General features: G+C 32.6%; 2 protein-coding genes across 2 annotated transcripts; both read left to right on the forward strand.

Annotated features, from left to right (window-relative positions):
- The first annotated feature begins 198 nt into the window (after nucleotides 1-198).
- On the forward strand, nucleotides 199-669 carry LOC148229682 (dynein light chain Tctex-type 5-like). The gene is made up of 2 exons (XM_088196941.1): nucleotides 199-425; nucleotides 504-669. The coding sequence occupies exons 1-2, from the start codon at nucleotides 199-201 to the stop codon at nucleotides 667-669; spliced, it is 393 nt and encodes a 130-aa protein (XP_088053067.1).
- A 2,865-nt stretch (nucleotides 670-3,534) lies between these two features.
- On the forward strand, nucleotides 3,535-12,891 carry Mau2 (Mau2 sister chromatid cohesion factor). The gene is made up of 10 exons (XM_088196748.1): nucleotides 3,535-3,891; nucleotides 3,963-4,142; nucleotides 4,212-4,334; nucleotides 4,410-4,538; nucleotides 4,662-4,770; nucleotides 4,844-5,008; nucleotides 5,621-5,868; nucleotides 5,992-6,197; nucleotides 6,266-6,468; nucleotides 12,127-12,891. Exons 1-10 carry the CDS (start codon nucleotides 3,667-3,669, stop codon nucleotides 12,342-12,344), a joined length of 1,806 nt encoding a protein of 601 aa, XP_088052874.1. The 5' UTR covers nucleotides 3,535-3,666; the 3' UTR covers nucleotides 12,345-12,891.
- Nucleotides 12,892-14,391: the final 1,500 nt, after the last annotated feature.

Here is a 14,391-nt window from a genome sequence, read left to right on the forward strand (position 1 = left end):
CCAAAAGAGAAATATGTTTTTTTATGTAACCTCATCATTGCAATTGTATTTATAATTATATTATTCTTAATTATTCATCGTTTTTTATTATTTTCATATATCGCTCGTATTGGTCTAGTAACCGTGGATATTATATTGTTTAATCGATATTCATAATTTGTGTGTCGTTTGCTCTGTCATCAACATAAACGTTGAGCTATGTCAACTCTACAATTAAAAACTTCAAAACCCCGACGATTACTTCAAAACACATACAAATTGAACCCAAGACGCCCTTTCGATTCGTCAAAAGTGAAAGAACATCTAGCCAATATTTTGGAGTTGAATTTTAAAGACATCGAGTACTCTGACGAATTAATGAAAGAACTTAGCATAACAGCGACTAAAGAAATTTTGAATGCAGTAAAATTAGACGGATACGACAGGTAATCTTTTATATCAATTAAATTGTCATAGCTCCTAAGCAATTAAATGAATAATTTAATTAAATACTTAATTTTTAGATGTCGATTCGTGATCAATTTAACGATAGGAGAAAAGAAAATGCAGGGTGTACACATATGCCATTCGTTTCTTTGGGATCACGAAAAAGATAAATACACAGAGCACATGTACGAAACTAACAATTTTTATGTAAAAGCAGTCGTTTATGGAGTTTATTATGATTAATTATTTGTGAATTTAAGAAAATAAAACGTAATTGAAACCATAACATTTATTAAGTAACATAATATTCAGAAATAACTATTATTTGAAAATGTATTAAAATTTTGTAGTGATCAGTGAGCCCGACTGTTTTTTGCAAAAATTTTACCATGTCAAAAAATAAAGAATACTTTTAAAAATTTTATTTTTTTTAAATTTTTTTAGTTTTTTACTCTAAAAGTTTTAGGATCACTGCTGTTTATGATTCAAAGTGCGTTGAGTGGCTCTAATTTTTTATGTCAAAGATGCTTTTCACATTTAACGATATGTCACTGCAGACATGGATAAAATCGACAAGAAGAAAGCAAAGTTGGATAATAATGAATATATTGTGTTCCACCGTAACAATAACAGACTAGGCATTTTTATGAAAACACCAAAAAATGTTGGCAGGAATGTTTTAATGCATCCTTCATATAAACAGTCCAGACCGTGCACATTCAGAATATCATTTGATTATTACATATTTTTAGCTGTGTACCATTACATATTTAATAATATTTATTAAATAATATTTGTAATAATAATTCGTATGTTGTGAGTGCGTGTGTATATGTAGGTAAATTTGAGTATGAGGTGACGTGTAGAATATGCAGTGATTTTTTTAGAAAAGAATTTGGTATAAAATGTTTTGGGTCAACAGGAAAATCATTTGTTAACACATTTTCTTCAGAAAATATTACATTTAAGGGATCTTCAGACAAATTGTTTGCCAAAAATATTGGTATATTTCTAAAAACTATCGAACTGATTCTAAAATATGATCTGGTGACAGAAATAAAATCTATACAAAACGCACTACTTGGAAAAAATATACAGCAAAAAATCATCTCTTTATTCGCCAAAGCTACCAAAAGACAAAATTTTTGACATTGTTAAAAATGCTTTGTATTTTTATATAATTGTGGGACGTACACCGGATGAAAATAATGAAGAACAAATGTCGATTGTCGTGCAATGTGTGCACATTATTAGCATATTGGCATAACACTAAAACTATAACAAAAGTATTTTTTCTGAAATCAATTTTTTCACTCCACTCACGCCCGTTACGCCCTAACATCACAACAGCGTTATCGCACAAACTAAATTTATTTTACAATATTCTTTTATCATCCCCTAATAGTTAACCCATTAGGCGGCTTCCGTAAATGATGTCATAGGCTTAGGAAGGGTCAGCTAAATTGTGACAGTGTGAAGCAAACAAGGGTCCGGCACAATGATATCTTGTGACATATCGGGGAGGAGGGGAAGGAAATCATGAAAAAGCTGTGACATCGTTTATAGAAGCCACCTTAGGAAATTAAATACTTAATTTTCCATTGCGTTTTTTTTAACCATTTTGTGATTGAAAATCTTTTTACTGACTTTGAAATTGTAATTATTTTGTTTCGTGATTTTACAGTGTAATTGTTACTAAATATATGAAAGAGAAAAAACATTGTTAAAAGTAACTTTTGAAGATCATCTTTTCTAACCTTCTAGCGAAGATGAAGAATACATCAATGACCACAGTGATTCTGAAGTCGTAACTTCGGCTCACTTGTGAAAATGAAGAGATTTTATAGTCCCGGAATTTTAAAATGGTTAGCTTTACTGTTAATTATGGCAATAGTTTTAAAAAATATCATTTTTACAATTAATTAATAGTATTTTAGAAAAACAATGAGTCTACGCCACACAAACGTAAATATTAAATTTAATATTTTATTAGTGTTATAATATATAACATGTATAAATATTTTTTTCTCTCTCTTTATCTGCAATCTGTCTCAGGCGATGAATATAAATAGGCTTTATGTTAAATTGAATTGACTCGTGGGGGAAGAAGCTTACTAGCTATTTCCCGTTATCAAATAGCTATCAAAGCTAGTGTGCTATTTTTCAAATCTTATTGCAAGATCCGTTTTTATGCGCGTTTCAATCTTCCAATACGGTCGTCTCTAGCTAGCTAGTTAGGATGATTCTCCAGTCTATTGATATATTTAACGTGATACCTACTATTATCACTTTTTACCAAGCTTATGCCAAAGTCTCGTCGAGTGATATTATTAAGCACATATCATGGTGCGCCTATAATCATTCTTAGATATTTGTCATGAAATCTCTAAGATTGGTGGGTAATGTATTTAGGGTTGCGTTGTTTTTCTTGTCGCTTTCCATAGTGAGTTGTCAGTTGTTGCCGTCGCAGATAAATTTTCTAAGTATTTTTCCTTAGAAGAATTTGTTAATTCTTTATGAGTGATTTGATTTGTTTAATGACTTGATTTAGTTTTTGTTTGACGTCTAGAGCTCTTGTGATCTGCCATTGTTTACGAAGTTTTCTTAAAGTATTAAATTTCAAATTTATAACATAATAATAGTATAAATAATAATAATGTTTTTTGGCTCTTCTATTGATCAAAATTTGGATTAGATATGCTTTATTCGATTTTCACTTATTGTAAGTGGTAATATTGTTATAAAAATCTTAATATAAACGTTAGGTAACCGAGCGTTCTCACTGCGAAGGCGACGGAATGAATTTATTGATTTTGCCGTGTATTCTAAGCTATTTGTCCAGAAAAATGCAATTCATTTACTATGAATCTTAATGAGATAAAAATATGCTCCCCCTGAAATGGTGTCCCTATTCTGCAAAAAGCAACGTGTCTTAGAAACTGTGCAATGAATGAATCCTTTAGCTAAAAGGTGGAAAAAAGCATAAATTATAGAAATAAATTTGATCAATAAAAACAATCATTAAAGTATGTAGATTTGGTTAGAATGGTTATTTGTAATGTTAGCGTATAAAGAAGAGGCGATCGGTGCATGGCCGCGATCAGTGGTGCTTTTTCTCCGGGCTATGGCCAGTAGCGCGCGTCTTTGGCCGCGTCAGTGTCGTTGTGCCGAGCTCGATCAAATACCGATTGACGAACGGCTCGTTTGCGCTGTAGGAATGAACGCAACGTAGCACGCAGCATGGCGGGTTCCGCGGACGCGTGGTACATCTCGCTGCTGGGGCTGGCGGAGGCGTTCCGCACGGCCAGCCCGCCCGACATCCGCGGCTGCGTGCGATGCCTTCAGGCGGTGTTCGCGTTCAGGCCCCCCGCGCGCGTCGAGGCGCGCACCCACCTCCAGCTCGGTCAGATCCTTCTGCGCCACACCAACAACACGCAGCTGGCCAGGGAGCACCTCGAGAACAGCGTACGCTCTCTTCCTTTTCCGCCTCCGCCTCTGACCTCCTTTTCTTTCTGACTTTCCTCCTCTCGTTGCAGTGGTACCTGTCCGAGTCCATAAACGGCTTCGACGACGTCAAGTTCGAGGCGGCCAGCGTTCTGGCCGAACTGTACGAGCAGCAGTCGCAATCGACGCTCTCCAAACCCATACTGAGGAAAGCCATCGAACTGTCGCAGCACAGCGTCTACTGGCACTGTAGACTCATATTTCAACTGGCGGTGAGTCTTCCGTCAACGTCGACGTCTACGTCGTACGTCCCGACGCTTATTGTTTTCGTCGCATTTCAGCAAATACACGCCACCGAGAAGGATTACGAGATCGCCAGTAGTCTGTTGGGAGTCGGCGTCGACTTCGCTCACATATCCAACGCTAGCTATACGCGAGTTCTGTTCTTATTGAGCAGGGGAATGGTACGTGTGGTTCTGGTTCGTTAACGGCGTATCACTGACGCGGTGCGGTTTCAAATTGTTCATTTACGCTTCTAGCTGTTGTTGATCGACAAAAAGATGCAAGAAGTGTTACCGTTGCTGAATCAAGCGGGTCATCTCGTCGACTCTTGGACGGGTAGCATGCATCAGAAGGAATATTTGAAAGTTTACTTTCTAGTTTTGCAGGTGATTATATCATTTACTAGCTTGTTTAGATAACTAATGCGAGCTATCCCAAGCGATACACTATCAACGTTATTAAACAATAACACATGATTGACGTTATTGTTTATTATTTACACCTCTTAGGTATGTCATTATTTGATGGCCGGACAAGTAAAAAGTGTTAAGCCGTGTTTAAAACAGTTGCAACAGAGCATACAAACGATTATGTCACCGACATGGCCTTCCGACGAAGGTTAGTACCTTAATTATTTACAATTACTTAATTATGTCAAAAACATTGTTAACCGAAGGCTTATTACTTTTAGCCGTTTGTGGCACTTGCGTCGGAGACATGTTCCTCTGGATGCCCAAAGAGCACCTCTACGTGCTCGTATACCTGGTGACGGTCATGCATTCGATGCAAGCTGGATACATGGACAAAGCACACAAATACACGGATAAAGCGTTGACGCAAATAGATAAACTTAAAAGTAAGCTAAATTCGCTACATCTACTCTACCTTCTGTCGCTAATCCCCGAGGACTGATAAAAAAACAAATAGAAAACGTTTGTTATTGTGCAATATTATATTTATTTATTCGAAATACACCCCTTCTGGATCAATACAGCGCTAGAGACGATCATAGAACATTTCGTAACATCTTTTGTAGAAATTTTCCAGAAGTGCCTTTAACCTCTACATATGCGAATATTTTTAACAAAAACGGTAGAAAAAAACAATTTTTATTGTATTTCTTCAAAGTTAATAGTAAAACAAATATGAAAAAAATATTATTATTTTTCAGAAAATTTTAATTTATAATTCATGAAATGCTTTATATTTACAGAATAATCCCCTAAAAACTATGCATTTCATTGTTATGTACAGTTGAAACCATAGTGACCAATTTTTTTTATCCCTCCATTGGAGGATCATCACTTTTCCTCTTGTATATGCAATCGTATTTCCTAGACCTAGAAAATGCATGCCACAACTAAGATATGGCGCTTTTAAAATCAGAAATATGAGACTAGTCCTTGCGGATTTAGGACAGACGGTGTATACGCTTAATCTGTGTAATATAATTTAATTTATTTTTCAGTCGTAGACAACAAACCGATATTGTCAATATTTCAATTGATGCTATTAGAACATATGATAATGTGCCGTCTCGTCACCGGTAACAAAACTGCCGCTTTGCAAGAAATAAGCGCCGGGGCGGCTCTCTGTCGTCAGACGCCTAAGCTGCTCGCTCGGCATCGGCCGCAACTGCACACACTGCTAGGACTATATGCGATGAGTATGAATTGCATGGAGGCTGCTGAGGCTCAGTTTAATGCTGCTATTAGCGTAAATATATTTATGATGCCATAGATCATGCTGAAAATTTTATTTTTCACTTTTTGGCATGACCTATTCGTTTCATTAATTGCAATATGTTCTTTATCGCATTGTTGTGTTTTATCTTTTTAGTCGTCGCAAGAGCGCGAGCTATGGACTTTCGCTAATTTAAATCTAGCTATAGTTTATTTGAGAGGCAAGAGGGAAGCCGAGCTGAACGCTCTGCTGGAGCACATTAATCCTGAAAACTTGCCGTCGCATTCGCACAGCCTAAGGGCGGCCGCTTATTACGTGCAAGGTCTTCAGGCATTTTTCCAAGCGAGATATAACGACGCAAAGTATGTTTCTTCTAGATGATACATATTTAATCGTTGACAGTATTTTAATATTTTGTCTGCGTTTTCAGGAGGTATTTAAGAGAAACGTTAAAGATGGCCAACGCCGAAGATTTAAATCGATTGACTTCGTGTTCTTTGGTGCTTTTGGGTCATATATTTTTATCGTTAAACAATTCGAGAGAAAGCATGAACATGGTGACGCCGGCTATGCAGCTTGCCAGTAAGATTCCTGACGTCCATGTGCAACTATGGGCATCCGCTATATTGAAAGGTATGTATTAACAAAAAAATTTAATTTCATCAGATTTCAAAAATAGTTATCAGAAACAACTTGAGAAGTTGCAAAGTATAGCTCGTATAAAAATCGATAGATAGGTTTATTTATTTAAATTAAGACCATCGTGACCTGACAGGTTAACCTAACGCGTCACGATTAGGGATTGTAATAAAACTGGAATTTTCAATACAATCGGTATTGACATTATTATTATTATTTTGATTAATGGATCGAAAAAAAATTCCAAGTACCACTCAGCTCGAAACTATTGTTTCAATATATTAAATATTTTAATTAAAACACTCGTTAATTATAAAAAAAAATATTTTCGAAAATACGGGCACCAAATCTTTCTTCTTTTGGTGAATCTATGACAACATCATCTTTGATCGACTGCTGAGACATTTCTTTTTTTTTAATATTTATATGATTGATTATTGTGATTTATTAATATTATTTTATTTTAAATATTGCACATTTAATATTTATTTCAGAATATATCAATTATAATTATTTATTTTCGAAAGATTTATCTCGTATACTTATTTATTTCTACTCATGTTAGAAGTACAGTGGAACCTCACTTAACGAGCATAATTCGTTCCAGAATCTTGCTTGTAACGCGAAACAATTTTGACCATATAAATCAATGTAAAATACGATGCATAGCAGAAGGCATAATTTGACAGATAGTTAACTGATTACAGCTAAATATCTTACTCTCACAGACCTTATTACAGTTTTGGCACAATCTAATACTTCCCAGAAAACGCTTCATCACTTGTTATGCGAGTCAATTTTTTTACAATTGTTCTGCTCGATATGCAAATTTCTGATTAAGCGAAATTCCACTAACTTTTATTAATTTTGTAAATATTATAAAATAAAAAATACTGCATAACGACATATGCGATTTTTTTTTACTAAAAAATCATCGATTTGCATTTTTTAAATAAATTTAGTCATGTGTCTTAAAAAAATGAAACTTTTTTGTGTACTCTCAATGGTGTAAAGTAATAAAAAGCAATAATATTTAGTTGTTACAAAAATAAAATTAAGATTATATTTTTCATATTTATTTACTTAAAAAAATAAAGATAAATCAAGCTTGATGTAAAAAACACCCATCAACCCAGTACGACCTATCTTTAGTTGGTAACAGAAAAAAAATGACATTGCTTTATTTTCCGATGAAAAGTTTTTTTTTTTAATAACGTACATGTCAAATACTTGTTTTTATTTAAATATAGTAATAGAAATTTACTTATTGCCAATATTTAACATCTATGTATAGTGAAGCATATTCCGTGGACTATTTTAAAATATGTCTGAAATGTGCAAATAGAAAGAATTTCGTGTATGCAAAAACTGCTTGTTTTCACTTCACCAGCCTTCATAAAAAAGTAGCCGGTAGGCCTCATTTCTCTGTTACATAACAGAATTACTGGGAATTGCTAGGTAGCGTTAGGCTTGCCCGAGATAAACAAAATGTATGTAACTTTTATGTTGACAGGTCACACATATTGTACAAAAATATCAAACATATTAAATTAAATTTGCACTGAAATATCGACCAGTGGAATTTTTCGCATAGGTAGGGTAGGCCGGTGTATTTCTTTTTGTAATACGGGTAGTACCAAACGAAGATCAATTTTTGCCTAAATAGTATGCATTTCTTAAGATAAAACTGACCATCTGTATCGATATACTGTGAGTCTCTGCAGGCTGAATTTCCAGTGTTATTCGAAAGTCACACCTAGATCCTTAGTAAAGGAAGGCCCATTTAGAATGTATCTGCCGATATGGTAGGAATATTACGCCAACATCGAGGACCTTGAAAATTAAATTGTGTGACATTTCCCTACACTGAAATCCAATCACTTGCTGCAAGCCCACTTCCATAAAGAATTGAGATCCTTCTGCAGGTCAAGGGAATCCGAAATCAACTGCACTCTTGAAAATTTTCAAGTCATCCGCATATAATAAAAAATTTGAACGATTCATTGCTGTTTCTATCTCATTAATGAACAATAGAAATAGCAATGGACCCAAGTTGGATCCTTGCGGTAGAGGTGAACTGATATTTATTGGTCAAACAATTTGAGAATAACTCTATGAGACCTACAGAAAACCCAAAATTAAATAATTTTTTTACAACTTTATTATTTTACATAAATATATCAATACAATCGAACAGTTCCACTAGTGGTTTGAACCCATAGAGTAAAGAATGTTATATATATATAATAGAGGCGCCCAAGCCCCAATAAAAACAAGCAAGATTTTGGCTCGAACGCTAGTCTCTCGACCATTAACCCCGTGGTGTGCAACGCCGACGGACAAAATGACCTTGTGACGTTGACAAACGAATAGGGCTGCCACATTTGTAATTTTTTAATTAATATTTTTCTTTATTAATTCACTTTTATCACCAATATTTATTATATCATTACAGACATTTTATTATTCATTTCCGCACCACCATTGAGGTAGAATAAATGGCGCGCTTTTTTTTACGTGGTGTCTCCAGTAGACCTAATCCACGTGTGTTTTGAATATGACAGGTAAATAAGGAAGTCAAATCAAATTTGAATATCTAATGTCCTTTAAAGTGAATTAGCTTACTTAGTAAATATCGCTTGCTTTCTTCTCTATTGCTAATTTTAGTTAAATAATGAATTCTAATATTTACGTATTTATCAGCAACGGCTCTAATTAAATGCAAATAATGATTACTCGTAGGGGCTTGTTCAAACATATGAATTTCTAACGATTTAAAAATATCACCTACACCTACAAATGATTTTAAAATTTTACTTACAATATAATCCTTATTATATTTAGGCAATAATTTTTTTTGCCAATTTTGGTTAACTAAGTATTTTATAAATGTTTCACATTTCAAGCAAATCTTCTTAACGTCATCAGACGGCGACAACAAGCCTCCCCGATTTTTGTGATTTATGAAACTATTATTATTAGAACCTAAAAGAGAATCTACGCAAATTTCACAAACAATTTTTTTTGATAAACTTTTTACTACATAGCCGGCTATGTATGCCACAATTTCGCGAGAACTTGCAGTTAAAAAATCTGGTAATAAATTTAAATCGTCAAAATTTTCATCAGTATCATTGACTTCAGTAATCCTATGCCTATCTGACGTTATATTGATATGGTTGCATGGAGACAATATGCTAATATTTTCTAACGGAATGCAATTACCCCTAAACGAGTCTCCTAATTCTAAGTGAGTAAGAAGTTTTTTGTAAATAGCCCTAAATTGTCGTGCCGTTGGATTATTATTATGCCCTCCATGAGATCTAATATTACCAAAAAATAGTTCTATATGGTCCTGACTTATTTTATAAAATGGTATATAACTTAATACCCCTTCTTGTTCTACCAAACTATTATATAAGTGTTTAGCGCTATCCATGCAAATTAAGAATCCTAAAAATCCTGTTTTTATTCTACTAGAAACTACTCTTTCGCCATTATGGTGAAGAGATATTATGTATTTTTTAACATATTCAAAAAAGTTAAAAATCTCTAAATGGTTTTCTTTACATAAAGGTTTCTTAAAGTTTACCTGCTTTATATTTTTTGAATTTAAAATATCAAATAAATTATTTATTGCACGTATGAAGGTTACCGTCCCTATACAATCATGAAAGCTTTCTAAGCAAATTTTTTTACAAAATTCTAACGCGTCCGCTACACTATTACTAAGAAGTTGACTAGCTAATTTCACCTTCATTTTTTGGTTGTGAAAGTGAACGTGTTTTCGCGATAATTTATTGGCAAAGTGCAAATTTTCTTCCTCCTGTAATTGATTAAGTTTTATTAAAAAATTCCATTCTATACTATTACCCAAACTATCCGTAAATATTTGTTTGGATTCCAACGAATTCCTAATTAACTTAAGCATGTGACACGGATCTAAAAAAACTGCTACGGGTTTTTGAGTGCATGGATGCGGAAAAGTAGTTTTAAGATCATTATATTGTAAATTACAGCCCAAATTTTTAACCATAGAAAAGTTAGCAGGACAACCGTCAAATGTTACAGAAACCACATCTATATTGCATTCGTGTATTTTTTTTAAACATATTTGTAATAAATTAGCTTTTTGAGTGCCTGATATCCCATCTAATAAAAAATATGCTACCGGTAATTTCCAGCTACCATTTATGCACACAATCATAAAAACTAGTGCTTCTTTTGCAATTGATAAGCAATCGCCGTCTATGCCTGTACCCATGTCTATGTAACCATGAAAACGTTTTCCATCCCACTCAGTAAGTTTTCTAATCGCGATTTCATCTATAACTAAATTGCAAACTAGCTTATAATTTGTCGATTGCGATTTTATTTTTAACGCTTCAAATGCTTCAAACGTAAACCCTGGATCTCCGTTCAAGTTCTGATACCATTTACCGATGGTTCTTAGGTGGGGTAAGTTAAAATTTAAAGTCTGTCGAACATATTGATAAGCTTTGGGAGAATAAAAACTTAAAGTTAATGCAAACGATCGAACTCGGGCTGAATACTTGGCTACTTTTGAATTCTTTTTTATTTTTAGAAAAGCTAACAACTCTTTTGAATCGGAATCAAAATTTGCTAATAGTGACAAGCCGTTTTCCTCACTTAAAAGTCCTTTGTCTGTTATAGACTTAACTATATTTTCTAAATTAACTATTTTTTTGTTTCTTCTGTAAAGTTTTTGCCTTAGTGCGTGTATTATATTTTCACGTTTTTTTGAAATAACCCTAACGTGATTTAATTTTCGTAATAGATTAATTTTTTTAGGGGAATTGTATTCAGTATTCGAAATTGACGTTGACGGGAGTGGAGACGATGGTTGGTTTTGTAAAGGGACTGAGTTTGGTATTAATCGTTTATACCCACCTTTTATGGTAAAAAAAGAATCGGGGTTAAAATGCTCCGAACAGATGACACTTCTCACGGATGGCTTCCATGAAGGACGTAAAATATGTTCAAGCCATACTTTCTGTAAGTTTTGTTCTAAAGGAAATCTAAAAAAACGTGTATAATATTACTAACGTTTATATGTGATAAAAATATTTACTAATGAAATATATTATTTTTATCATTTATATTTAATTTAAAAATAAATTAAATATAAACTCGAAGAATGGAATGCGCAGCCCTAGTTGGCACGTGTAGATGACATGTAGTGACGTTAGAATGGCGTGTAAAATGACGTGTTTTGCACGCGTCACTTTTAATAAAAAAATCCTAAAATAACACAAATAATCGCAAAATGTTACCTGTGGAATGAAATATTGCAATTCCTCTGCTGCTTTGCACTGTTTTTGCAAGATAATACGGAACAAGAAGCCATATTGTAATAATTTTGTTGAATGCGCGGAGACGTGTAACACTGACCGCGCGTTCGGGAGCAATGATCGAGAGAGCAGCGAAGTCGCTTAAAATGAGCATGGTAAAATTGTTCCCATTGCCCTCTCTATATTATATGATATTCTTTACTCTATGTTTGAACCGTTCTACTAAAAACTGACGATATATTAATTTTTATTTTTTTCAAAGAAATAAATATGTAAAATTTTAGTATTTTACATTCCTAATTATAAAAACAGTTTTAGTAATTGCTTACACGATTTCCAGATCTATATCGATTGTGCGGCGAGCAAGCGCGGGAAACGGAAGCGTATCAAATGCACTGCAATTTCTCTCAAATGCTCCTCAATGACCATTTCCAATCGACGCAGATGCCTGAACACGCGCTGATCCAGTGGACGGGTGGCGCCCTGCCAGACCCTCCGACGACCCACATGGACGTCGGTAACATTCTCCCGCAGGACCCGACCTTCAGTAGCAAATAAGTGTTTAAAAAACAAATTCTCTTGTGATATAAATAAAAGTATTATGAAGTGTGTGTGTGTATGTGTCGCGAACAATTGCAAGTGCGAAGAGATTCTGTCCGTTTGTGTTTAAATTTTCTATGTAACGAAAAGACGAGGTAGAAAAATGACTGTAGTCAATTTGTAATTATAGACCCATTGAAATGTGATATAAATGTTATCGGGCCAATATGCGGACCCTAACGAGTAACTTTTATTTTGATTTAATGTACGCTTTGACAAAGCTATAGCATCCCCCAACTCCAACTTTTATATTAAGTGCAATATGATTTAATTTACGCCATATACGCATACATTGGAGCTCTGTTTTCATACGAGGCGTGGAGAATATTAAGGACCAATTCAACAGATTACGCATTGTTTACTATTCAATGCCTTTTGAATTTTGCTATATTTTCGATATAAATTCGACTATGCAAGATTATTTCGTAATTTATAAACATTTAAGAGTTTATTTTGGAATCAGCTTTAAAAATTTTATTCTTCAGGTTAGAAAAATAATATAAAATATAAGAAATGACTTGAATTGGTCTCTTATTCTCGCTGCTTTATTTTAAGATGAGGTAAAACATAGATATAATTTTAATTTTAAGTTGCATATGTATTGATCAATTTTTATATATAAAACGGACTATTAACGATTTCATAAAAGCAATTATAAAATTGCGAACCATTCAAAATGCTTGTTAAAATTAAATCTACAATTCAAGATCAATCCTTAATAGTGCCAAATTATATTTAAATGTAATATAAATGAATAAAAAAATATGTAATAAAAGCCATTTTTTAAATTGATAAAAAATGTAATTATTGTAAATATTATCTTTATTTATATATAATTTTCGACTGTTTATGACTGCTATTTTATCTTAAATTATTCCTGTAACAATTTGTTACGTCATGACAATTTTTGATATTTTATTCTTGAAATATAAATACAGAGCTCCATTGCATGTTTATAAATTGTACTGAATTAGTATAAAATTTTCTACATACATATTTACCAAATTATTATTTTTAAACGTTGTGTTGAAGAGCGTTATATTTATATAAATTTCCCTTTTAAGTTGCAGCTCATATACATCTCATGAATTTGAAGAAATTATCTAAAAGTAAATTTAACTTCTGAGGACTTAGGTTATGATCTAATATGTTAAAATGTATATTTTAACACGTCCGATATTTAAAATTATAATGTTTAAATTTTATTAAAAGAAAACAACAACGTTTTGTTTGTAATATTGAGATTTTAAGGTATCGATTGTAAAACGGATCGTTATAAATTAATTAATTTATAAAACATTTTACATTTTGAACAGTGGCATAAGTTTGATGATAATAATATGTATATATACATTATCATCTGTAATTTTTTTATTAAATATTCATAATTGTAAATTGTACATAAGCTTAGTTTATCTCATAATTTTAGCGCCACGCCTACTTATATGTAGCTTGTTATATAAATAAACTTACCAGTTTAATATTACTATTTATTTATTGTGAAAATTGACGAGGTAAAAAAGTTATATATGAATTCATATATTGATTATTTTTAACAAATAAAATATATATATTTTTAATAGATTTTTTGTTAATTATAAATTTTTACTAAATACAAAGTAGAGTATGTATATTAAAATAGTGTGTTTATGTTCACATTTCTCAAACATTGAGTTTATATTAATTGTATATACTGTAGATATTTTCTGAATCGTTTAATAAGCGTCATTTTAAGTATTCTCTCGGTTAACATCTTATATGTTGAGGATTTTTTTAATATACAGAATGTATTGTAAATTCTACTAAAAGCAGTTTTTTTAATAAAAGTAAAACATTTCTCTAATGGTTTGTTGATACTAAAGTTTCCAATAAACTGAAATAAGTACAAATATTATATATATGTACATATAATTATGGTGAAAATCGTTGTAGAATCCACAGTTTCAAACATTTCCCAAATTGTATTTTTTATCGAGTTATTTGCTTTAAAAGATTATTATATAAG

Source organism: Plectrocnemia conspersa, unplaced genomic scaffold (assembly GCF_051122295.1).
Source record: "Plectrocnemia conspersa isolate PC_06_02 unplaced genomic scaffold, ASM5112229v1 ptg000011l, whole genome shotgun sequence".
NCBI classification, from domain to species: Eukaryota; Metazoa; Arthropoda; class Insecta; order Trichoptera; family Polycentropodidae; genus Plectrocnemia; species Plectrocnemia conspersa.

Bases quoted from the DNA above. Each gene is read 5' to 3' on its own strand.
- LOC148229682 (XM_088196941.1), top strand. From the start codon at position 199: ATGTCAACTCTACAATTAAAAACTTCAAAACCCCGACGATTACTTCAA. The intron at 426-503 runs GTAATCTTTTAT...CTTAATTTTTAG, and splicing joins AAATTAGACGGATACGACAG to ATGTCGATTCGTGATCAATT.
- Mau2 (XM_088196748.1), top strand. From the start codon at position 3,667: ATGGCGGGTTCCGCGGACGCGTGGTACATCTCGCTGCTGGGGCTGGCG. The intron at 3,892-3,962 runs GTACGCTCTCTT...CTCTCGTTGCAG, and splicing joins GGGAGCACCTCGAGAACAGC to TGGTACCTGTCCGAGTCCAT. The intron at 4,143-4,211 runs GTGAGTCTTCCG...GTCGCATTTCAG, and splicing joins GACTCATATTTCAACTGGCG to CAAATACACGCCACCGAGAA.